The sequence below is a fragment of the Anomaloglossus baeobatrachus genome, chromosome 4, assembly GCF_048569485.1.
Source record: "Anomaloglossus baeobatrachus isolate aAnoBae1 chromosome 4, aAnoBae1.hap1, whole genome shotgun sequence".
NCBI lineage: Eukaryota > Metazoa > Chordata > Amphibia > Anura > Aromobatidae > Anomaloglossus > Anomaloglossus baeobatrachus.
This window is the reverse complement of record NC_134356.1, coordinates 217,167,222-217,192,759: the sequence shown is the minus strand read 5'-3', so window position 1 is coordinate 217,192,759 and position 25,538 is coordinate 217,167,222. Positions and strand designations below refer to the sequence as shown.

The following is a 25,538-nucleotide window of genomic DNA, read 5'->3' as shown; positions in this document are numbered from 1 at the left end:
CTATATCAAATACATACACCAGTCTCAGTGTCTCCTATGTAATGTGCATACACTAGCCCTAGTATCTCCAATGTGGTGTACATACACCAGTCTCAGTGTCTCTTATATAAAGTATTTACACCCGTCTTGCCATAGAAAAGCAGCTCCAGCAATAATCTTTAGGGGCAAGTTGTTTGACCAAATATTGCAAAATATTTTTTAAGTTGATGAATGAAGACATAAATATCCAAAGGTTTTTTGGCCAAAAAGAGTTCTGGACCCTTGTAGTCAGGCTTCAATGTCTATCTCATTGCATCCAGGCACAAGGTGTCAATGTTTCGTCCTATATAACTGCCTCTTATTATTGCCTGTAGTAGTGGTCAAATATATATATATATATATATATATATATATATATATATATATATATATACATATATATATTTCTATGTTCTGATGGATTTTGCTTTGGAACCACAGCAGATCTGCTCTACAGTGATGCTTTTTCTTCAGTGTGGATTTGCCACCCCATGCATGTCCTTGGGGGACATCCACTCTGACAAAAAACACATTATATATGAAAGTGACATGCTTGAGGAAAAAACATGGATGAGAATGGAGATATCTCCCCCACTGTCATGGTTGTGTACCTTGCAGCGGATTGTACGTGGTATATCTATGGCATCTCAGCGAGCACTAGTGATTGGACCCCATCACTTTGTGCAGACTGGATGATGGTGTGGTGCTATGGCTTTCCTTTCCCTGGCACAGTGATATTTTTGTATGTAACACCACAGTAGTCATGGTTATATAGTGGCTATGTACCAGGCTGAGATGCACAGCAGGAATACTGGCAGCCATGAATCCCAGCATGCACACAGTGGTGCACCTGCTCATCTATCCTATGACCTTGAGGATGTGTGATAGTAAAGTGCAAGCTCTGCGGTCCAGATGTGACACGGCAGTATAGAAGTTACCTAGGTCTGACTGCTCCATAGAAGACGCCTGGCTGCCCACCAGCACTGCCCCAAAGCCCTCGTCATTCTCTATGCCAGCTATTTCGCTCTCTTGCTGGGCCAGGAACGCGGCGGCAGGGTCCTCTTCTGTCTCTGCGGCAGCTCCGCTCTCGGAGGAGGAGAAGAAGCCGAAATCGTCAGACATCTTTGGTTCCTTTCAGCCGCAGTGTGTGTGTGACCTTATGGCCGGGGAGCGCAGAGATCAGGGCAGATCCTACCAGGAGGTGCGAGCCATTCCCTGTGTACAATGAGCGGCACCCAACCCTATGCCTGCTGCTCCACTAGAGGCAGGACCACAGCGGTGACATCAGAGCGCGGCCGCAGTGCGGGGAGCGGCCGCCAGGTGGCGCTGTGCTCTGTGACAACAGCAGACCGTACCCGGAACTGTGTCATTCGTGCTGTGTCACGTCCATAATGTCCGCTCTCGTGCTACACGCGGCTTGTGTGACCTGTGACAGCTCCGAGGGGTCTACAGGCGCCATCATCCGGGTTTAGAGAAATACGGGGTTGTTTCTGTTTCGGCATCCTGGGCTAGACGAGCTCACAGTATCCAGCAGCAGCCTGCAGCGCTACAGCAGGAGAAAGGTGGTATTGCACCTTCTCCATTGAAATCTATGAGCTGGCCATATAAACTGTAGGTCCTCCAGAGAGAGAGAGACTCTTCAGATCAGAAGGTGGTAGTGTCACCTCAGTGAGCGGTGGCGTGCTACTAGGATATGCCATAACCTATAATTCACTAGAGCGTTGGTGAGAAGCCACCTCATTAATCTGGGAACCGCCTCCTACAATATGGCAGCTGCAGCTCTTCTTTTGATTAGCCGGCTTGACCTGAGGTATCATATGTGGATTCTGGCCAGGAGTAGGAATATCACATACTCATGGCCCCATGACCACCGTTCCTGGCAATGATACTCGTGGCCCCGTGACCACCGTTCCTGGCTCTGACACCGATACTCGTGGCCCCATGAGCACGATTTCTTGCTCTGACACCGATACTCATGGCCCCGGACCACCGTTCCTGGCTCTGACACCGATACTCATGGCCCCGGACCACCATTCCTGGCTCTGTCACCGATACTCGTGGCCCCATGAGCACCATTCCTTGCCCTGACACCGATACTCATGGCCCTGTGACCACCGTTCCTTGCACTGACACTGATACTCATGACCCCGGACCACCATTCCTGGCTCTGACACCGATACTCGTGGCCCCATGACCACCGTGCCTGCCTCTGACACTGATACTCATGGCCCCGGACCACCGTTCCTGGCTCTGATACTTGTGGCCCCGTGACCACTGTTCCTGGCTCTGACACCGATACTCATGGCCCTGGAACACCGTTCCTGGCTCTGACACCGATACTCGAGGCCCCATGAGCACCATTCCTTGCTCTGACACCGATACTCATGGCCCCATGACCACCGTTCCTGGCTCTGATACTCGTGGCCCCGTGACCACCGTTCCTGGCTATGACACCGATACTCATGGCCCCGTGACCACCGTTCCTTGCTCTGACACCAATTCTCATGGTCCTGTGACCACTGTTCCTAGTTCTGACACCAATACCCGTGGCCCTATGACCACCGTTTCTGGCTCTGACACCGATACTCGTAGCCCCGTGACCACCGTTCCTGTCTCTGACATCAGCAAGAAGATAAACACCTTTCTTTAGTTGACTAAGAATGAACATCCATCTCAGTTTCCGGACTGTTTTAGGGCAGTGCAGAGAGTACATCTCTCTTGCTTTTCATGCAGTCTGTCCTAAGAGGGCTGCACACTGGTAGATGGCTGTTGCCATTTTAAAGTGAACCTGTCAGGTGCAATATGCACTCAGAACCACGAGCAGTTCTGTGTGTATATTGCTAATCCCTGCCTAACTGTCCCGGATATACACTAGCAAAGATAAAGAGATCTTTAAGAAAGTATTTCTAAAGATCTTATATCGTATGCTAATGAGCGAGGGCAGTAGCCCCCTGGGCGTTGCTTCCCTTGCTAGTCACCATCATTAGCATGTTAGTACACCCCTGTGGGCCCCTGTGGACATGCTAACATGCTAATGAATGCGCAGCATCAGAGGATGATCTCACCATTCTTTGTAGGATTAGAAGAATGCAGGCCATCAATAAACAAAGAGATAGTGAGGGAATACTTAGCTAACATTAATGAATTCAAGTCCCCAGGTCCAGATGAATTACCTCATTCAGTGCTCCAGGAATTACTGAGATTTTTCAAATAAAGGATCATTTGACATGTCAGTCTGATCATGTAGTGCAGGGGTCTCAAACTCGGCTGGGTGTATGGGCCGCACAGAGGAAAAAAATAATTTGGGGGGCCGCATTCTTTGCGGGACAAAGTGACACTTTTATTGGTACCATATATATTTTTTACACACCTTTGGATCACTTATTTTCAACATTTTTCACTTGTTTATTATAACAAATGTGCACATTCTTTGGTTAAATATAAAAAAAAAAATTTGATGGTAAAAAAAAGTCATGCCTTATTTTTTTTTTTTTTTACATTTTATCCCTTTCTTGTAACTAATAGTGTTACAATTATCACTAAATAGAAATTTTGGCCAACATTTTTTAGTAATGTTCTCCATCCTATAGTAATGTGCCCACCTTGTCCCCATCCTATAGCCTTGTCCCTATTCTAATGTCCCCATCCAATAGTATTATGCCCATCCTTGTAATGACCCCATCTTTTAGTAATGTGCCCACCTTGTCCCCATCCTATAGACATGTGCCCACCTTGTCCCTATTCTATAGTCATGTGCCCACCTTGTCCCTATTCTATAGTCATGTGCCCACCTTGTCCCTATTCTATAGTCATGTGCCCACCTTGTCCCTATTCTATAGTCATGTGCCCACCTTGTCCCTATTCTATAGTCATGTGCCCACCTTGTCCCCATCCTATAGTCATGTGCCCACCTTGTCCCTATTCTATAGTCATGTGCCCACCTTGTCCCTATTCTATAGTCATGTGCCCACTTTGTCCCTATTCTATAGACATGTGCCCACCTTGTCCCTATTCTATAGTACGGTGCCCACCTTGTCCCCATCCTATAGACATGTGCCCACCTTGTCCCCATCCTATAGACATGTGCCCACCTTGTCCCTATTCTATAGTCATGTGCCCACCTTGTCTCTATTCTGTAGTCATGTGCCCACCTTATCCCCATCCTATAGACATGTGCACACCTTATCCCTATTCTATAGTCATGTGCCCACCTTGTCCCTATTCTATAGTCATGTGCCCACCTTGTCCCTATTCTGTAGTCATGTGCCCACCTCATCCCCATCCTATAGACATGTGCACACCTTGTCCCTATTCTATAGTCATGTTCCCACCTTGTCCCTATTCTAGTCATGTGCCCACCTTGTCCCTATTCTATAGTCATGTGCCCACCTTATCCCCATCCTATAGACATGTGCACACCTTGTCCCTATTCTATAGACATGTGCCCACCTTGTCCCTATTCTATAGTCAGGTGCCCACCTTGTCCCTATTCTATAGTCAGGTGCCCACCTTGTCCCTATTCTATAGTCATGTGCCCACCTTATCCCCATCCTATAGACATGTGCCCACCTTGTCCCTATTCTATAGTCAGGTGCCCACCTTGTCCCTATTCTATAGTCATGTGCCCACCTTATCCCCATCCTATAGACATGTGCACACCTTGTCCCTATTCTATAGACATGTGCCCACCTTGTCCCTATTCTATAGTCAGGTGCCGACCTTGTCCCTATTCTATAGTCAGGTGCCCACCTTGTCCCCATCCTATAGCCTTGTCCCTATTCTAATGTCCCCATCCAATAGTATTATGCCCATCCTTGTAATGACCCCATCTTTTAGTAATGTGCCCACCTTGTCCCCATCCTATAGACATGTGCCCACCTTGTCCCTATTCTATAGTCATGTGCCCACCTTGTCCCTATTCTATAGTCATGTGCCCACCTTGTCCCTATTCTATAGTCATGTGCCCACCTTGTCCCTATTCTATAGTCATGTGCCCACCTTGTCCCCATCCTATAGTCATGTGCCCACCTTGTCCCTATTCTATAGTCATGTGCCCACCTTGTCCCTATTCTATAGTCATGTGCCCACTTTGTCCCTATTCTATAGACATGTGCCCACCTTGTCCCTATTCTATAGTACGGTGCCCACCTTGTCCCTATTCTATAGTCAGGTGCCCACCTTGTCCCTATTCTATAGTAATGTCCCCATCCTGTAGTAAGTGTGGGGGGGGCAGTGGCGGCGGCGGGTGAAAGGGGGCGCTATAATTTACCGATCGCTCTCGGCTTCCTTCCACCCACGGACGCTGGAGTGAAGCTGAGGGGGCGGTCTCCAGCCCCAGATCTACAGTGATTGGACAGATCGGTCACAAGGCCGGTCTCTCCAATCAGAGCTAGGGGCGGGTGAAACACAGGTCACCCAGCTCCAGCCAATGATCAGGGCTACAGCTGCCCTGATCTTGGCTGGATTTCAATGTTACAGCCATTTTCAATGGCTGTAAGATTACAGTGGCTGTGATTGGCTGACGAACGTCGCACAGCCAATCACAGCCTCCGTAGATCCGGGGAGGAGACACCACCCCTCCTGAGGTTCCCTCCTCCCCGAATCTAAGGTATTTGCTATTGGCAATGCAAACGGCGATTGCAGCCACCGGGGCCACGATCTCGCCATGACGTACTGGGTATGTCATGGATCCTTAAGTACCAGGGAGCCATAATGTACCCAGTACGTCATAGGTCGCTAAGGGGTTAATGTGCCGTCCTTCACATACACAAAAAATAAAAAAACACCATTCTTCTCACCTGTCTCGCGCTCGCTCGGCTCCTCACCTCTGCTTCTTGCTGTCTGCACGCCGTGCCCCGGTGACTATCGCGGCCGGTGCAGGGACCGCAGCCACTGGCAGCGATTTATGTCAGATGAATGTTTTTCCGGCGCTGCGCACGCACAGTCCTTGTTTCTGAGAACACAGCGCCGGCAAAACACTCATCTAACAAAGTACAGACAGTGGCTGTGGCCCCTGCACCGGCCGCAATAGTGAACAGAGGCACGGGCCGCGTGTTTGAGACCCCTGATGTAGTGTATCTGGTGGATTGTGTTTGCGGGAAGCAGTACGTGGGTAGAACCAGTCAGGAGCTCCATAACAGATTAAATTCCCATCGTTTTAATATTAAAACTGGCTTCCTAAAACATGGGTTGTCCAAACACTGCACAATTGTACATAATAAAAATTTAGATTTTAAAATTACACCTATAGAGCAAGTCCCTCCTAGTACTAACAATAGGGCAGAAACCCTCAGTAGAAAGGAGTCCTATTGGATACACAGGCTAAATACTCTTAAACCCTTTGGTCTTAATGAAATCACTGATTTATTTTATTAATTCAGGCAAATATGTTTTATGATGTTCGGTACCCTTAATGTCTGCATTTTACTCTTTTATATTTTTTAAATAAAAATTGTTTATATCCAAATATTTTAAAAATTTGTATATATATTTTTCTATTTTAATGGATTTAAATATATATTTTTCTATTTTAATGGATTCAAATAAATATATATAAGTATGTTTTAAATTCACGCCCCCCTCCCCCCCCTCTGTTCATAAATGCAGACATCAATGTTAAAAATCCCTCATGTTGATGGTTTATAATGATATTCTATAGTTTCATATACTGGTAATTATACTGAAAATGTATGGTTTGGTTACATTTCCATGTTATTTTACTGTATTTTACTATCGGGTTTTTATAGGCATCACCGCGCGTTTCAAATTTTATACTCCCCCCCCCCTTGTTACCCTCCCACTGCCTTGTTTTGTGGTGCAAAGATATATTCTTTGCCTGATCATCCTCTTTTTCGTTACTTGGAATGTTCTTTTTGTTTAGAGTTTAAATGCACCCTTTTCTACTTTTTTTCTACTTTCAGCACGGTCGGGCAGGGTCCCGTTCCATTTATTCCCGATCATTATATTATACACCTTATTTACGGCACGATTACGTGCAATTCCCCTTTTTCCCTTCAGTTTGCTGTGGTACTATGTGCGCACACGAGCGCTACAGGTGGTTCCCACGCTTCTGAACTTATTTGACCTCACTGTGAGGATCCTGCTACTTTCCATGTGCAGCACGCCTGCGCCTTGCATTTTTTCCCACGGCTTGAACTCACTTCACCTCCCATGGTAAGAGAATCTTCTCTATTTTCACGCATGCGCGCAATACTATTTTTTGTTTTTTCTTTTTTTGATCTTTAAGATTCGTTCAGTAGTGTCCGAAATGTACAATTCATCACTTTTTTTGTAAATGCATTTTTGTTTTATTAAAATCCTACGATCAAAAATAATAATAAGAATAATAAGATTAACAAATGGAGACACTAATAACTTTAGTCTGCATATATTCATGCTGTCACCATATACAGTGCATACGTTTTTTTACGCCCGTGTGCTAATGATCTTGATTGCAACCGACTATCAGTCACTATCAAGACACTGTCTTTTCAGTTATAGTAATGGCTGTGAGACAGCTAGCAATTTTTACAACTTTTACGGTTCCTTTTGGGTTTACACTAATATATGTCTTAGTTTCCTTGCATTTTTATGTGTATATATATATATGCATAGATTTATATGAATATGAATATTCCATCATTTCCATTATCTTCATAGCTATTTTTGGCATTTCTTGACAGTCTTTTGTTTATGATGCTGTTTATGATGGATGATCATTTAGATTTATATGTAATATATGTGATTTTTCAATGTGACTATGATGCGGCTCTATTCCATGTGGCTATGAGTCATCGCTCTGCAGCACATGGTGAGCTGACGTCATAGGCAGGGATTTCCTCCCTTTGTCTTCCCTCCCTTTTCATTGCTTCATAAAAGGACTCTTCCTTGGCTTCTGTAAAGTTCTTTACCCTGAAGAAGGAGACAGTTGGGGTCTCCGAAACGCGTAGGAATGAAATAAAAAGAATCATCTGTTTTGACATCTATGTCTGTGGTCTTCAAGCACGGCAAAAAACCTGTTTTTTCTCCAGTTTTCCTTTTGATACCCCAGAGTACTGAAAGAGATAGCAGAGGAAATATTAGAACCACTCTTCATAATTTTTGAAAATTCTTGAAGAACAGGAAAAGTTCCAGAAGACTAGAGAAGAGCAAATGTTGTCCCTATATTCAAAAAGGGGAAGAAGGTGGACCCAGGGAACTACAGACCTGTGAGCCTGACTTCCATACCAGGAAATATCTTTGAACAAATTATTAAACAACATTTATGCAAGTACCTGGATGAGAATGAAGTGATTAACCAGCGCCAGCATGGGTTTGTAACTAATAAGTCATGTCAGACTAACTTAATTTCCTTCTATGACAAAATCACTGACTGGGTGGATCAGGGAAATGGAGTAGATATAGTATATCTTGACTTCAGTAAAGCATTTGACAAAGTATCTCATACAATCCTTATTGAAAAAATGACCAAGTGTGGAATGGACAAGGCAACGGTTAGATGGATTCGTCGTAACTGGCTTAGTGATCATAGTCAAAGAGTGGTCATAAATGGCTGCACATCCAGTTGGAAGACTGTCTCAAGTGGGGTACCACAGGGCTCTGTCCTGGGCCCCGTGTTGTTCAACATCTTTATCAATGATTTAAATGAAGGAATTAAGGGTAAACTGATTAAATTTGCTAGGAGGAACAGCTAATACTAGAGAAGAGAGAGAGAGGATTCAACAAGATCTAAACAAGCTGGAACAGTGGGTAGCAACTAATAGAATGGTTTTTAACAGGGAGAAATGCAAAGTCATACATCTTGGCAAGAATAATGAAAAGAGCATATACAGCATGGGAGGAATAGAGCTATCCAACAGCATGTGTGAAAAAGACTTAGGTATACTAATAGATCACAGACTGAACATAAGTCAACAGTGTGATGCAGCAGCAAAAAAGGCAAACACCATTCTAGGATGTATTAACAGAAGCATACAGTCTAGATCACGTGAAGTCATTATCCCCCTTTACTACTCTTGGTCAGACCTCATCTGGAATATTATGTCCAGTTCTGGGCACCACATTTTAAAAAAGACATCAACAAACTGGAGCAAGTTCAGAGAAGAGTGACCAGAATGGTGACTGGTCTTCAAACCATGTCCTATGAGGAACGGTTACAGGATTTAAGATTGTTTAGCTTGCAAAAGAGAAGACTGAGAGGAGACGTAATAGCTGTCTACAAATATCTTAAAGGCTGTTACACTCTAGAGGGATCAGTTTTATTCTCATTTTCACAAGGAAAGACTAGAAGCAATGGGATGAAACTGATGGGGAGGAGACACAGATTAGATATTAGGAAAAACTTTTTGACAGTGAGGGTGATCAACGAGTGGAACAGGCTGCCACAAGAGGTGGCGAGTTCTCCTTCAATGGAAGTCTTTAAAAAGAGGTTGGATGGACATCTGTCTGGGATTATTTAGTGAATCCTGCTTTGAGCCGGGGGTTGGACTAGATGACCCAGGAGGTCCCTTCCAACTCTAGTATTCTATGATTCACTCACCTCTCCGCCGCCATCGCGTCCATTGATTTTGGCTCAATGCACATGACCCCGGAGTTTGGGTCATGCGCACTATGAAATGCTGGATTTCAGCTCAGTGCGCATGACCCCGGAGGTTCGGTCATGCGCACTACTTCAGTTTGAAGCCAGGACGCGTACACCCGGCTTCATAGTGCGCATGACCCAAACACCGGGGTCATGCGCACTGAGCCGAAATCCAGCGTTGGACGCGATGGTGGTGGAGAGGTGAGTGAGCTGATCCTCTGACGCTGCACATTCATTAGCATGTTAGCATGCCCACAGGGGCGTACTAACATGCTAATGGGGGCGACTAGCAAGGGAAGCAATTCCCTTGGGGCTACAGTCCTCACTCATTAGCATACGATATAAGATCTTTAGAAATACTTTTTCTAAAGATCTCTCTATCTATGCTAATGTATACAGGGATGGTTAGACAGGGATTACCAATATGCACCCAGAACTGCTCACGGTTCTGGGTGCATACAGGACCTGACAGGTTCACTTTAATGTTTTCTGTTTCAATGAACTGCTTTAGATGTTTTGCTGTGTGACAGAGGGCATTGTCCTGCATGAGAATTGCTGTTTGATTGAGTGATGAACGCAAGTAAGGAACCATGTGTTATTAAAGAATTTCTGATACACATTTGCATTCACTCTGCCATGTAGCTGTATGAGAAGTCCAATTCCTGCTGCAGAAAACATTCCCCAAACCATGACACTTCCTCCACCACCATTCACTGACTTCTTAACACACTTTGGATTCAGTATTTCCCCAGTTTGTAGATGAACATAATGTTTCCCCTCAGACCCAAATAAATTAAACTTTCTTTCATCACTAAATTGAACTGTGGACCACTTCTCCTTTGTTCACACAACACGCTCCTCACCAAAGGCAAGTCTAGCCTTTTGATTCTTTCTGCTAATGAGAGGTTTGGTCACTTTAGAGTGGGTTTTCCATCCAAATGCTCTTAAACGTTGTGACACTGTATGACAAGACATATCCTTATCCTGTTCAGTGCTGAACTGGAGAGCAATTCCAGCTGCAGTGTTGAAACGATTACTCATGGAGATTCTATGCATTATCCTGTACCGTCTTGTATTTGTCTTTCGAGGGCGACCAGCCTTATTGGGGGACTTGAAAGAGTTTGAGATGTTGTAAAGATACAATATTCTCAAAATCACAGACTTGCAACAACAAACTTCTTTTGCTATGGCTAATTGGGTCATCACTTTGGCCTTCATTTGAACAATCTGCTGCCGGAGGATTTCAGTCACTTTGGAACGGCACACCATTTTTGCAAAGTCAGTGCAAACTAGAAAGTTAGGCTGCCAGTCACCAGGTGCCAGGTTACCACCAATAACTTGCAGGAATCTAAAAGTGCTCTCTCATTTTGATCCGTGTTCTTTTTCATTCATCTCATTTACATTTTTATTATGTGCTTTTGAAACAATTAAATTTACGAAATAAGCTTAAAATACGACTAGTTTACTCATGTTAGGGTATAATCACATAGGACTACAGAATGACCTTAACATTTAGTAAATTGTGTGTGGTTCTCTAATTTTGATCTCCAGTGTATATGAAATTATGCTTTTGGAAGGAATATTAATATTTGTGTGTGTAATCCTTTTTACATTGAAATTGCTACCCATGTTTATAATATAGTCAATAATTGAAGGTTTTTGACGTGATTTGTTTGGGTCAATTTTTTTAAAATCAGACACACCATATTTTTAGCAAAAATTAGATGTTATGAATTAGCCAAAAAATGGCAGGAAATCTGCTTTTAGGAAATATATAGAAAGTCGGGCTCTTTAATGGGTTATTTTCATCTCTGACCTTTATGGCATGTCCATGATGCAAAAAGGAGTCTTGATCTCAAAATAGGTACATTTCCAAGAGGCAAGATCTGCATATATCAGACTGTGGAGGAATAAAAGGTAGCCAGAGCCTTAGGCTGCTTAGACTGTGTGCCCTCCTTCGACTTCCTCCTAGTAACCTGACCGATTACATCAGGTGACATGTCTCATAGTGAGTAGGTAGTGGGTTGGAGGAAAAAAAAGACAACTTTTTTATGCATTACCCAACCTATGTCATTTGATGTCTCAAAATAAATATAGAAATTTGGAACTGCATTACTGCCATAAAAACTAGAGTAAAAATGAGGTACAATTTGGCCAATTTGTGAAAAGCCCAACAGCTAGTGACAAGGCGTACCCCGTAGTTGGGACTCTATCCTTGAATGCCTCTACCTGGGTTAAAAGCCTACAATTTAAAGGGCAGGTGAGATCCAGCTATTATGATTAAAATGCCCTTGGCTAGTGAGCGGAGTACTTAGTCAGAAGGGAGTATACTAGAGATGTAAAAAAACTGACCGCCTCTAACGGGGTACTATAGGGGCAGGGCCGGCGTCAGCACCCGGCAAACCCGGGCAAATGCCGGGGCCCTGGAGAGCCGGGGGGGCCCACTCGGCCTCGTCAGTTCTCCTGTCCCTTGGCCGGGGCCCACTCGCCTTTACAGTTCTGCGGTCCCCGGCCGAGTTCCGGGGACCGCAGTCCTCGGCAGCAATCTGCGGCGCCGTCACTTTAAGGCGCGCAGACATCCTCGTTTGAATTTCACCTGTGGGCGGAGCTACCGCCTTCTCAGTCCCACAGATGAAGGAGGCGAGCTTCTGTCCGGCGCTGTGTGGGCCCCCTCTCCACCGTGACCTAATCGGGTAAGTGCCCTCCCCGCCTCCCCATTATAGGCCCCGGTGAGCTGCTTCTACCCCCTGGATGTATGCCCTGGCCCCTGCCAATGCCCCCACCCGCCGATTCCGCGGGTGTGGGCCCCGCCGAGCCGCGGGTGCTGGCCCCGCCGAGCCGCGGGTGTGGGCCCTGCCGAGCCGCGGGTGCTGCCAGTGCCGCGGGTGCTGTACCCGCCGAGCCGCGGGTGTGGGCCCTGCCGAGCCGCGGGTGCTGCCAGTGCCGCGGGTGCTGTACCCGCCGAGCCGCGGGTGTGGGCCCTGCCGAGCCGCGGGTGCTGCCGCTGGTGCTGTCCCCGCCAAGCCGCGGGTGTGGGCCCCACAGAGCAGCAGAGTTGTGTGCATTTGTCTGAATGTAGCAGAGTTGTATGTGTTTGTCTGAATGTAGCAGAGTTGTATGTGTTTGTCTGTATGTAGCAGAGTTGTATGTGTTTGTCTGTATGTAGCAGAGTTGTATGTGTTTGTCTGTATGTAGCAGAGTTGTGTGTGTTTGTCTGTATGTAGCAGAGTTGTGTGTGTTTGTCTGTATGTAGCAGAGTTGTATGTGTTTGTATGTAGCAGAGTTGTGTGTGTTTGTCTGTATGTAGCAGAGTTGTATGTGTTTGTCTGTATGTAGCAGAGTTGTATGTGTTTGTATGTAGCAGAGTTGTATGTGTTTGTCTGTATGTAGCAGAGTTGTATGTGTTTGTCTGTATGTAGCAGAGTTGTGTGTGTTTGTCTGTATGTAGCAGAGTTGTGTGTGTTTGTCTGTATGTAGCAGAGTTGTATGTGTTTGTATGTAGCAGAGTTGTATGTGTTTGTCTGTATGTAGCAGAGTTGTATGTGTTTGTCTGTATGTAGCAGAGTTGTGTTTGTCTGAATGTAGCAGAGTTGTGTGCATTTGTCTGAATGTAGCAGAGTTGTATGTGTTTGTATGTAGCAGAGTTGTATGTGTTTGTCTGTATGTAGCAGAGTTGTATGTGTTTGTCTGTATGTAGCAGAGTTGTATGTGTTTGTCTGTATGTAGCAGAGTTGTATGTGTTTGTCTGTATGTAGCAGAGTTGTATGTGTTTGTCTGTATGTAGCAGAGTTGTGTGTTTGTCTGTATGTAGCAGAGTTGTATGTGTTTGTCTGTATGTAGCAGAGTTGTATGTGTTTGTCTGTATGTAGCAGAGTTGTATGTGTTTGTCTGTATGTAGCAGAGTTGTATGTGTTTGTCTGTATGTAGCAGAGTTGTATGTGTTTGTCTGTATGTAGCAGAGTTTGTGTGTGTGTTTGTCTGTATGTAGCAGAGCTGTATGTGTTTGTATGTAGCAGAGTTGTATGTGTTTGTCTGTATGTAGCAGAGTTGTGTGTGTGTGTGTGTGTCTGTCTGTATGCAGCAGACTTGTGTGTGTGTGTGTGTGTCTGTAAGTGTATATGACTGTATATATTTGTCTGTTTATATGTATTTTTGTGAGTTTGTCTTTAAATATGTATATGTTCGTATCGGTGTCTGTGTGTGGATGGGGCCCACTGGGACTCTTCCGCCCGGGGCCCACAAAAACCTGGAGCCGGCCCTGTATAGGGGCACTGTAGTTGGCCCTGAGGGGGTAATATAGGGCCACTTTAGCTGTAAAGGTGTACTGTAGGGGCATTGTAGTTGGCCTTAAGTGGGCAAAGTAGGGGCATTGTAATTGTCTCTAAAGGGGTATTATAAGGGCATGGTTGTTGGCAATGAAGTCATATTATAGGGGCACTGTTGTTGCCTCTGAGAGGATATTGTAGGGGCACTGTTGTTACCTCTGAGGGGGTATTGTAGGAGCACTGTTGCCTCTGAGGGAGTATTGTAGGGGCACTGTTTTTGCCTCTAAGGGGGTATTGTAGGGGTACTGTTGTTGCCTTTGAGGGGATATTGTAGGATCACTGTTGTTGCCTCTGAGAAGATATTCTAGGGGCACTGTTGTTGCCTCTGAGGGGACATTTTAGGAGCACTGTTGTTGCCTCTGAGGGGGTATTATAGGGGCACTGTTGTTGCCTCTGAGAGGATATTGCAGGGGCACTGTTGTTGCCTCTGAGGGGGTATTGTACGGGCACTATTGTTACCTTTGAGGGGGTATTGTAAAGGCACTGTTGTTGCCTCTGAGAGGGTATTGTAGGGGCACTATTGTTGCCTCTGAAGGGGTATTGTTGGGGCACTGTAGTTTAGTTGGTTCTGAGGGAATATTGTAGGATCACTGTTGTTGCCTCTGAGGGAGTATTGTATTGGCACTGTAGTTGGCTCTGAGGGGATATTGTAGGAGCACTGTTGTTGCCTCTGAGGGGATATTGTAGGTGCACTGTTGTTGCCTCTGAGGGGATGTTATAGGGGCACTGTTGTTGCCTTTGAGGGGGTATTGTAGGGGCACTGTTGTTGCCTCTGAGAGGGTATTGTAGGAGCACTGTTGTTGTCTCTGAGGGGGTATTGTAGGGGCACTGTTGTTGCCTCTGAGGGAGTATTGCAGGGGCACTGTTGTTGCCTCTAAGGGAGTATTGTAGGGGCACTGTTGTCGCCTCTGAAGTGGTATTGTAGGGGCACTGTTGTTGCCTCTGAGGGGGTATTATAGGGGCACTGTTGCCTCTGAGGGGGTATTGTAGGGGCACGGTTGTTGCCTCTGAGGTGGTATTGTAGGGGCACTGTTGTTGCCTCTGAGGGAGTATTGTAGGGGCACTGTTGTTGCCTCTGAGGGGATATTGTAGGGGCACTGTTATTGCCTCTGAGGGGATATTGTAGGGGCACCGTTGTTGCCTCTGAGGGGACATTGTAGGAGCACTGTTGTTGCCTCTAAGGGGGTATTGTACGGGCACTATTGTTGCCTCTGAGGGGGTATTGTAGGGGCACTGTTGTTGCCTCTGAGGAGGTATTGTAGGGGCACTGTTGTTGCCTCTGAGGGGGTATTGTAGGGGCACTGTTGTTGCCTCTGAGGAGGTATTGTAGGGGTACTGTAGTTTAGTTGGCTCTGAGGGGATATTGTAGGAGCCAATTCCACAGAGAGACAACTGCAGCACCAACCTCCTCACTTGTGCAAGCGTGAATCACTAATGCAGGATCAGGGCAGGGATCCTCCACCCAGCTGGCTGAGAGGTGCTCGTCCAAAAGTTCAGTAATAGAGTCCATGTCAGAAAGAGGATGGCACTCACCAAGATCCAGTAGATTCTTTATTAGGCTGGAGTCACACTTGCGATTGGAAAATCGGTCCGATTCTCGGACGATTTCTTCTCACATTTCATCAGTGTGCAATCAGTTTTTACCCTCAGCAGCTGCTATTCATGTACTGTTATGTACAGGAGCATTTACAGTGTTCTCTGCTACTTGCTAGAAATCTATTATGAAAAACGGATGTCACTAGGATAACCTCTGTGCCGTCCGTGTGACATCTGTTTTTTTTCCACACACCCATAGACTTGTATTGGAGTGACTCGCGCGAGAAACTCACTAAAACGCAGCATGCTGCGATTTTTTTCTCAGTCCGATTTGGAGTGAGAAAAAAATAGCAGATGGGAGCTGAATCATTGATTAACATTTGTCCAAGTGCAATTCGAGATTTTCTCGCATAGCACTCATGCGAGTTAGGGGTACTTTACACGCTGCGATATCGCTAGCAATTGCTAGTGATGTCGAGCGCGATAGCACCTGCCCCCGTCGTGTGTGCGATATTGTGATCATTGCCGTAGCGAACATTATCGCTACGGCAGCGTCACACGCACATACCTTGATAGCGACGTCGCTATGACCACCGAACAATCCCTCCTTCAAGGGGGAGGGCGTTCGGCGTCATAGCGACGTCACTGCCGCGCTCACTAAGCGGCCGGCCAATAGAAGCGGAGGGGCGGAGATGAGCAGGACGTAACATCCCGCCCACCTCCTTCCTTCCGCATTGCCGCTGGACGCAGGTAAGGAGATGTTCGTCGTTCCTGCGGTGTTACACATAGCGATGTGTGGTGCTGCAGCAACGACGAACAACATCGTACCGGTGGCAGTAGCAACGACATTAAGGAAATGTACGACATGTCAACGAGCACCGTTTTGGAACGATTTTGCGATCGTTGATCGTCGCTCATTAGTGTTACACACTGCGATGTCGCTACCGGCGCCGGATGTGCGTCACTAACGACGTGACCCCGATATATCGGTAGCGATGTTGCAGCGTGTAAAGCACTCCTTAATCGCAAGTGTGACTCCAGCCTTAGAAAAGGTGCAGTAAAAGTGGCAGGAGTAGAGCTGTCAGCAGGCCCCCTCACGGACGACGGCCGTTTCGCGTATGAATGACCATGATGGACCTGAGGAAGTGTATTCATACGTGAAACGGACGTCGTCCGTGAGGGGGCCTGCTGACAGCTCTACTCCTGCCGCTTTTACTGCACCTTTTCTAATAAAGAATCTACTAGATTTTGGTGAGTGCCATCCTCTTTCTGACATGGAGGATATTGTAGGGGCACTGTTGCCTCTGAGGGGGATTGTAGGGGCACTGTTGTTGCCTCTGAGGGGGTATTATAGGGGCACTGTTGCCTCTGAGGGGGTATTGTAGGGGCACTGTTGTTGCCTCTGAGGGGGTATTATAGGGGCACTGTTGCCTCTGAGGGGAGATTGTAGGGGCACTGTTGTTGCCTCTGAGGGGGTATTGTACGGGCACTGTTGTTGCCTCTGAGGGGGTATTGTAGGGGCACTGTTGTTGCCTCTGAGGGGGTATTGTAGGGGCACTGTTGCCTCTGAGGGGGATTGTAGGGGCACTGTTGTTGCCTCTGAGGGGGTATTGTAGGGGCACTGTTGCCTCTGAGGGGGTATTATAGGGGCACTGTTGCCTCTGAGGGGGTATTGTAGGGGCACTGTTGTTGCCTCTGAGGGGGTATTATAGGGGCACTGTTGCCTCTGAGGGGAGATTGTAGGGGCACTGTTGTTGCCTCTGAGGGGGTATTGTAGGGGCACTGTTGTTGCCTCTGAGGGGGTATTGTAGGGGCACTGTTGTTGCCTCTGAGGGGGTATTGTACGGGCACTGTTGTTGCCTCTGAGGGGGTATTTTAGGGGCACGGTTGTTGCCTCTGAGGGGGTATTGTAGGGGCACGGTTGTTGCCTCTGAGGGGGTATTGTAGGGGCACGGTTGTCTCAGAGGAGGTATTGTAGGGGCACTGTTGTTGTCTCTGAGGGGGTATTGTAGGAGCACTGTTGTTGTCTCTGAGGGGGTATTGTAGGGGCACGGTTGTCTCTGAGGGGGTATTGTAGGGGCACTGTTGTTGTCTCTGAGGGGGTATTGTAGGGGCACGGTGGTTGCCTCTGAGGGGGTATTGTAGGGGCACTGTTGTTGTCTCTGAGGGGGTATTGTAGGGGCACGGTTGTCTCTGAGGGGGTATTGTAGGGGCACTGTTGTTGTCTCTGAGGGGGTATTGTAGGGGCACGGTTGTTGCCTCTGAGGGGGTATTGTAGGGGCACTGTTGTTGTCTCTGAGGGGGTATTGTAGGGGCACAGTTGTCTCTGAGGGGGTATTGTAGGGGCACTGTTGTTGTCTCTGAGGGGGTATTGTAGGGGCACGGTTGTTGCCTCTGAGGGGGTATTGTAGGGGCACTGTTGTTGTCTCTGAGGGGGTATTGTAGGGGCACGGTTGTTGCCTCTGAGGGGGTATTGTAGGGGCACGGTTGTTGCCTCTGAGGGGGTATTGTAGGGGCACTGTTGTTGTCTCTGAGGGGGTATTGTAGGGGCACGGTTGTTGCCTCTGAGGGGGTATTGTAGGGGCACGGTTGTTGCCTCTGAGGGGGTATTGTAGGGGCACTGTTGTTGTCTCTGAGGGGGTATTGTAGGGGCACGGTTGTTGCCTCTGAGGGGGTATTGTAGGGGCACTGTTGTTGTCTCTGAGGGGGTATTGTAGGGGCACTGTTGTTGTCTCTGAGGGGGTATTGTAGGGGCACGGTTGTTGCCTCTGAGGGGGTATTGTAGGGGCACTGTTGTTGTCTCTGAGGGGGTATTGTAGGGGCACGGTTGTTGCCTCTGAGGGGGTATTGTAGCTGGCTATTGTCTGTGATAGTTTATTCATATGAAACCCACTCAGTTTCTCTGTAGAAAATAACAGTGCCCGGCTACAATGAAGGTAGATTTTGTATGCAGCTTCTAGAGCCGGGGGCAAGATGGCCGGAGCGCGCCGGAACTCCATCCCAGGATGCCCACGAAGGCCGTTCGTCATTTCCGGTGAATGGGAGTGACGGGTCAGAAGGCGGAGGGGAAGATGGCGGCGCCGGAGGAGCGGGAGTTGAGCCAGGAGCAGACCGAAAAGCTGCTGCAGTTTCAGGTAGAGGCTGTGGGAGAGGATGGAGAGCGGCTGTATGCGGGGCCGCCACGTGTGGTGCTGGACGGGCCGCAATGGCAGCAGCGTCTATGGCCTGTTTTGTATGGAGTCTGGAGGGATGCGTTGTGGCCCCGGGGTGAGCGCTGCGGAGCTGTGGGGACATGGCGGGTGCACAGGCCGTTGGGACGTTAGTCGGAGGCCGCTAGTCTGGACAGGTGAGGAGGGCTCCCTGCCCCCATCATTACCCGCAGCCTTGCAGAAAGATGGCTGGCCACATGGGGCTGCTCCGTGCAGACTGGGAGTGGACATTGCATATGGCCCGGAGGTCGGCAGCAGCGGTCCTGGCCCTGCTCTTGTCTATTCGGGCTTATAGCCAGAGGGCCGTGGTGGAGCCGCAGATCACACGTGGTCCCTGCTGTGAGGCCACTAATATGGCCAGCTCTGTACAATCAGCGGATTACCAGGTGCCGGAATAGAGGACATGGTCACCTGTAGATTGTCACACGTCCTATGCAGCAGAGCTGACCCTCTGAATTACTATTGACCCTCTGATTATATGGAGATGTATACAGGGTCCTAGAAATGACCTGTTTACTAACCATTTCTCCTGCAACCACTAAGGGGTCTTCATCCGGGAGGGGGGTCACTCCTCTGATCGCCACTTTAATCTAGAAAAGTCAGGGCAGTTTGAGAGCTAACCCTTCATTTAGGATCCACCCTCCATACCGGCACGTGTCAAAGATCCACGTATATTGTGATATCTGTATATACGCAGGGTTATAGACCGGAGCAGTCCAGAAGATTTAGGGTCCACCCTCCATACCGGCATGTCAGAGATCCACGTATACTGTGATATCCGTATATACGCAGGGTTATAGACCGGAGCAGTCCAGAAGATTTAGGGTCCACCCTCCATACCGGCATGTGTCAGAGATCCACGTATACTGTGATATCCGTATATACGCAGGGTTACAGACCGGAGCAATCCAGAAGATTTAGGCTATGTGCCCACTCTGCGGAAAATGTGCGGATTTCTCGCGGAAAAGCCGCGGATTTCCCGAAAATCTGCAGCTCAGGCATTTCCCAGCCATTTCTATGGCATTTTGGAAATGCTGTGCCCATGCTGCGGATTTTGATCCGGAAAAATCTGCAACATGTCAATTATTGTTGCGGATTTTCATCCGGATTTTGTCTTTAAAATTGGTAAAGAAAAAAATCCGCACCAAAATCCGCGGCAATTCCGCGATAAATCCGCGTCAAATCCGCACCTTTGAAAAGGTGCGGATTTTGCGGGAAAGCTGCGGATTTTGATGCAGAAAAATCCGCAGCTACAGTCTCCCGTGGACACATAGCCTTAGGGTTCACCCTCCATACCGGCACGTGTCAAAGATCCACGTACATTGTGATATTTGTATATACGCAGGGTTAGAGACCGGAGCACTCCAGAAGACTTAGGGTCCACCCTCCATACCGGCATGTGTCAGATCCACGTATATTGTAATATCTGTATATACGCAGGGTTACAGACCAGAGCACTCCAGAAGATTTAGGGTCCACCCTCCAAACCGGCATGTGTCAGAGATCCACGTATACTGTAATATCTGTATATACGCAGGGTTATAGACCGGAGCACTCCAGAAGATTTAGGGTTCAACCTCCATACCGGCATGTCAGAGATCCACGTATACTGTGATATCTGTATATACGCAGGGTTATAGACCGGAGCACTCCAGAAGATTTAGGGTTCACCCTCCATACCGGCATGTGTCAGATCCACGTATATTGTAATATCTGTATATACTCAGGGTTACAGACCGGAGCACTCCAGAAGATTTAGGGTTCACCCTCCATACCGGCATTTGTCAGAGATTCACGTATATTGTGCTATCTGTATATACGCAGGGTTACAGACCGGAGCAATCCAGAACATTTAGGGTTCACCCTCCATACCGGCATGTGTCAGAGATCCACGTATACTGTGATATCCGTATATACGCAGGGTTACAGACCGGAGCAATCCAGAACATTTAGGGTTCACCCTCCATACCGGCATGTGTCAGAGATCCACGTATACTGTGATATCCGTATATACGCAGGGTTACAGACCGGAGCAATCCAGAAGATTTAGGGTTCACCCTCCATACCGGCATGTGTCAGAGATCCACGTATACTGTGATATCTGTATATACGCAGGGTTAGAGACCGGAGCACTCCAGAAGATTTAGGGTCCACCCTCCATACCGGCATGTGTCAGAGATCCACGTATATTGTGCGTGCTATCCGTATATACGCAGGGTTACAGACCGGAGCAATCCAGAAGATTTAGGGTCCACCCTCCATACCGGCACGTGTCAGAGATCCACGTATACTGTTAGCTGTATATTCGCAGGGTTACAGACCAGAGCACTCCAGAAGATTTCTAGGGAATTTCCAGGCATATTAGACCAGTATATCCAGCGGATCCAGTACTTCAGGAACATTGGGATACTCCGTCCATATGAAAAGAAGAAAAACATAGCACTCACCCTTTCATAAAACTTGACTATATTGTGTTCAAAACATTACAACACAGCAGGTGGAACATCGGATGCAGGCCATTCAGAGAATGACTGCCGTTTCGCCTCCAAGGCTCTTCCACAGGTCTGGCCAAGCACCAGATTTCTTCTCACATTTCTTTACAAGCATTAGACAGATCTGGCCACAGATGCGTTGTTACACGTGGACACCCTTAATTGTGAGAGTAAAATTATGTGTCTGCACCTCCGATAGCACCTGGTAACTTCAGTGGGGCATTAGTGCGGTGTTGTTTTTTTTTTTTTTTCAGTTTAACATTGATACTTATTGGGTTTAACAAATAACCACATTTACAAATGTGGTTATCATTAGCGTAAGAGTTATGATGGGTTCACACATAGCGATGCAGCAGCGATCACGACGGGCGACCTGACCTTATCAGGATCGCTGCTGCGTTGTTACATGGTCGCTGGTGAGCTGTCACACAGGCAGATCTCACCAGTGACCAGCCCCCAGACAGCAGCGACGGGTGGAAGCGTTGCTGCGCTTGGTAAATATCGGGTAACCAAGGGCTTGGTTACCCGATATTTACATTGGTTACCAGCGCACACCGCTTAGCGCTGGCTCCCTGCACTCCAGAGTACACATCGGGTTAATAAGCAAACCCTTGCTTATTTACCCGATGTGTACTCTGGCGTGCAGGGAGCCAGCACTGGCAGCGTGAGAGCGGCGGACGCTGGTAACGAAGGTAAATATCGGGTAACCAAGGTAAGGGCTTTCCCTTGGTTACCCGATGTTTACCTTTGTTACAGCTTACCGCAGCTGCCAGACGCCGGCACCCTGCTCGCTTCAGTTCGTCGCTCTCTCAATGTCACACACAGCGATGTGTGCTGCGGGAGAGCAACGAGCAAAAGATAAAGCAGGACATTCAGTAACGAGCATCGACCTCACAGCAGGGGCCAGCTGATTGCTGGATGTCACACACAGCGACGGGACGTCGCTGCTACGTCACAGAAAATGGTGACCAAGCAGCGACGTCGTTGTTGCTGTCGCTGTGTGTGATGGTACCTTAAATCATAGACTGAAGCCTAGCTCCACCTCAGAGATCCTGAAATGATATCTTATCAGAGGCTGTTGCACTCATCCCCCATGCTTTAAACTGCATCTGTGTTTGCACAGCTTGTCTATATAACAAAGAGCTTGTGTGGGGGAAGCTTATTTCTTTTATGGCACCTAAAGACCAGTGAGATTATCTTGACTGATAAAATCCTGAGAGGGATCCTGGAGATATGATTATTCATTGTATGCCAATTGATCCCACTGTATACCCCCTCCCAACCTCAGATAAAGCCATTCCCATGCTCATCACTGCCTGCATTGCTCAAAGCAGTATCTGTTTTAAAGGGATGGTGTCGTCAAAAAAATGTTGTTTTCAATATTTGAAAAAATATAAAGTCTTAATGTTTTGTTTAAATAAAATTATTTGTTTTTAATTCAGAAAAAAAAATAAAAAATTGAAAGCTTGATATTTTCCACTCTTAGGCCTTGTGCGCACTGGGAAATGAAATTTTCTTGAGAAAATTCCGCATGCTCTCAAAGATTACCGCACCCGCGGTAAAAAACCTCGGGAAACCGCACCCGAAAACCGCATGCGGTTTGCCGCGGTTTTACTGCGGTATTATTCGCGGTATTGCCGCGGTTTTGCCGCGTGCGGGTTGGGATGTGCTTTATTGCATTCAATGCAATAAAGCACATTGAAAAAAAAAAAAAAAAAAGTCATTTAATTCTGATAGTAGATAGACAGAAGAATAGATAGAGGGATAGATAGATAGACAGACAGATAGATAGAGGGATAGATAGAGGGATAGATAGAGGGATAGATAGAGGGATAGATAGAGGGATAGATAGAGGGATAGATAGAGGGATAGATAGAGGGATAGATAGAGGGATAGATAGAGGGATAGATAGAGGGATAGATAGAGGGATAGATAGAGGGATAGATAGATAGAGGACAGATCGCTACATTTCCCACGGTCGGCAGTGAGTTCACATTACCGGCCGTGGGAAATGACCGGTAATTACCTCTGCTGTCTGCTGCTTTCATTCAGCGCTGTGTCTGTGACAGTCGCGGCTGGATGGAAGCAGCGCAGGACCCTGTGGATTACGTCGGAGCGGTGGATTACGCCGGAGCTTTGGTGCGGGAGGGGTTAATAAAATGGTAAACGAGGCTTGTTTGTTTTATTTAAAATAAAGGATTTTTCGGTGTCTGTGTTTTTTCACTTTACTTACGGGTTGATCATGTCAGCTGTCACATAGACGCTGCCATGATCAAGCCTGGAGTTAATGGCGGTGGTCCCCCACCATCATTAACCCCTTGTATTACCTTGCTGCCACTGCTACACGGCAGCAAGAAGAGCCGAGGACACGCCGGTATTGCCGCATAATGTATGCGACAGTCCCGGGGCAGCTGCGGCTGATATTCTCGGCTGCGGGAGGGGGAGTGAGGCGGGGGACATTAACCCTGCCTCTCTCCCTCCCCAGCCTGAGAATACCGGGCCGCCGCTGTGTGTTTACCTCGGCTGGAAGGTAAATATGCAGCGGAGCCCACGTTCTTTGTTTTCTATATTTCCGTTTTATTTCTATGTGTGTTCTATGTGTCTGTGATCTATGTCTGTGATGTGTTCTGTGTCTGTGATGTGTGTGTCTGTGATGTGTTTGTGTTTACTCTCTGCACGGCTTCCTCTTCCTGTAATGACATCACTTCCCTGCAAACCGCAGACAGGCGATGTACATTACCGGAGGTAAACCGCGAAATACCGCAGGGAATAACGCAGGAAAACGCAGTGAACCGCACAGAATTTGCTGCCTGCGTTATTCCCTGCGGGATTTCATGATTAACATTGGAGTCAATGGAGTGAAATCCCGCAGCGATGTGCGGAAAAGAAGTGACATGCACTTGTTTTTGCTGCGGGATTCCCGCAGCAAAACATGCAGCTGTCAAATTCCGCCCAGTGCGCACAGGATTTTTTTTTCTCCATAGGATTTGCTGGTGATTCACTGCAGAGATGTTATGAACATTTTCTGCAGCGAAACATGCAGCAAATCCGCGGAAAATCCGCGGCAAAATCCGGTAAGTGCGCACATAGCCTTAAACACTAGGGGGATTAGCTGCTGAAATCCTGCTGTAGAACTACTGTAGTACTAGCTCACATTACAGCTGCAGTAAAGTGTGCAGAATCTGCTCTCCTGTGTGTGATGCCACCTCCCCTCCCAATCTGGGTGTTTCCAAAAGGATAAGAGAATGAAGTTTAGGGTCATATGTCTGAAGTGTCACCAAGGACAGCTGCATAGTGCTCCACTGTATCCCTAAGCCCCATTGCTGGCTGTCTCCCAATGCCTCACTGTATCTCGCACCCCCATATACTGTGCTGCTGGTTGGGATCAGAGGTCCGAGGTGACATGCAGTGAGGAGGGGTGATCCGTAGTGCAGTGCCGCTCAGACTACAGATCACCGCTTCCAGCCGCATGCACTCACCTCAGACCTGCGCCCCCGGCAGGATGTCCTGTCAGCAATTACAGTATGAGCAGCGGACGGAGGCCCGAAGTGCGCACACGTGGGGTGAGCGATGGAGGTGTAACTGGTGGAGCGGGGAGGGGGGCTGAACTGGGAACGGGACGGGGGCTGAACAGCAGAGTTGGAGAAAAGCACGCCAGGATCAGTAACGGTGCAATCACCATTGCCCGGCGTTGGTACTGACCCCATCCATCCCGGCGGATGACAGGGCAAATGGAGCACACGTCATACGCTGTGTGCTCCACAAAGATGACGCTGATCTCCTACTTCTGCTGTGATCTGGCATCCCAGGGGGCGCGTCCATCTCACAGCAGACGCCTTCTCTAATGCAACTCAATGGGGACGGAATCCAACCATTGCCCTCTATGCCCTGGAGGCTGCCATAAAGAAGGTAACTGTCGTTACAAACACCAACTTTAAGACTGCAGCCCCCAGTGCTTCAGTAACACTATAATTAAATAAAAACTAAATAAACAATGAGTTTAATTTTGTATTAAAAATACTTGATTTCATAATCACTATTAATACAAAAATAAAAAACCGCAACACCCTTCCTTTAAGGGCCTCTACAACCCAGGACATATCTGATATGTCGCCGTGTCAGGACCCCTGTATATACCTATATTGATGGCTTATCCCATAGATTTGGCATCAGTATTACTAGTCTAAAAAAACCTAACCCCTGTGTCTTTTTCCATTGTCTAAATTTGAGGACATAGTTAAAGGGGTTGTATAGACCAGCGGGTGACTAGCCGTCGGAGCCACAATAATCAGCCGAATGAGTCCTCTTTATCCACCTCCCTAAACAGAGCAGCAGTGCGCACGCCCGACCATCCTTCCTCCTTTGGGTGTGAAGCGTT

At 47.4% G+C, this 25,538-nt stretch overlaps 2 protein-coding genes across 3 annotated transcripts in view; one reads left to right on the top strand and one right to left on the bottom strand.

Annotated features, from left to right (window-relative positions):
* CLTB (clathrin light chain B) overlaps positions 1-1,304 on the bottom strand; it is a 32,029-nt gene extending 30,725 nt beyond the window's left edge. Inside the window, exon 1 of one of the 2 annotated variants that reach the window (XM_075344657.1) lies at positions 957-1,304. In XM_075344657.1, the coding sequence (XP_075200772.1) occupies positions 957-1,140 (184 nt within the window). In that variant the 5' untranslated portion in view covers positions 1,141-1,304. The remainder of the gene's footprint in view (positions 1-956) is intronic. The other variant, XM_075344658.1, reaches the window with a different exon arrangement.
* Positions 1,305-18,484: 17,180 nt separating this feature from the next.
* FAF2 (Fas associated factor family member 2) overlaps positions 18,485-25,538 on the top strand; it is a 21,070-nt gene continuing 14,016 nt past the window's right edge. Inside the window, exon 1 of the mRNA XM_075342365.1 lies at positions 18,485-18,593. Coding sequence (XP_075198480.1) covers positions 18,498-18,593 — 96 coding nt within the window. The 5' untranslated portion in view covers positions 18,485-18,497. The remainder of the gene's footprint in view (positions 18,594-25,538) is intronic.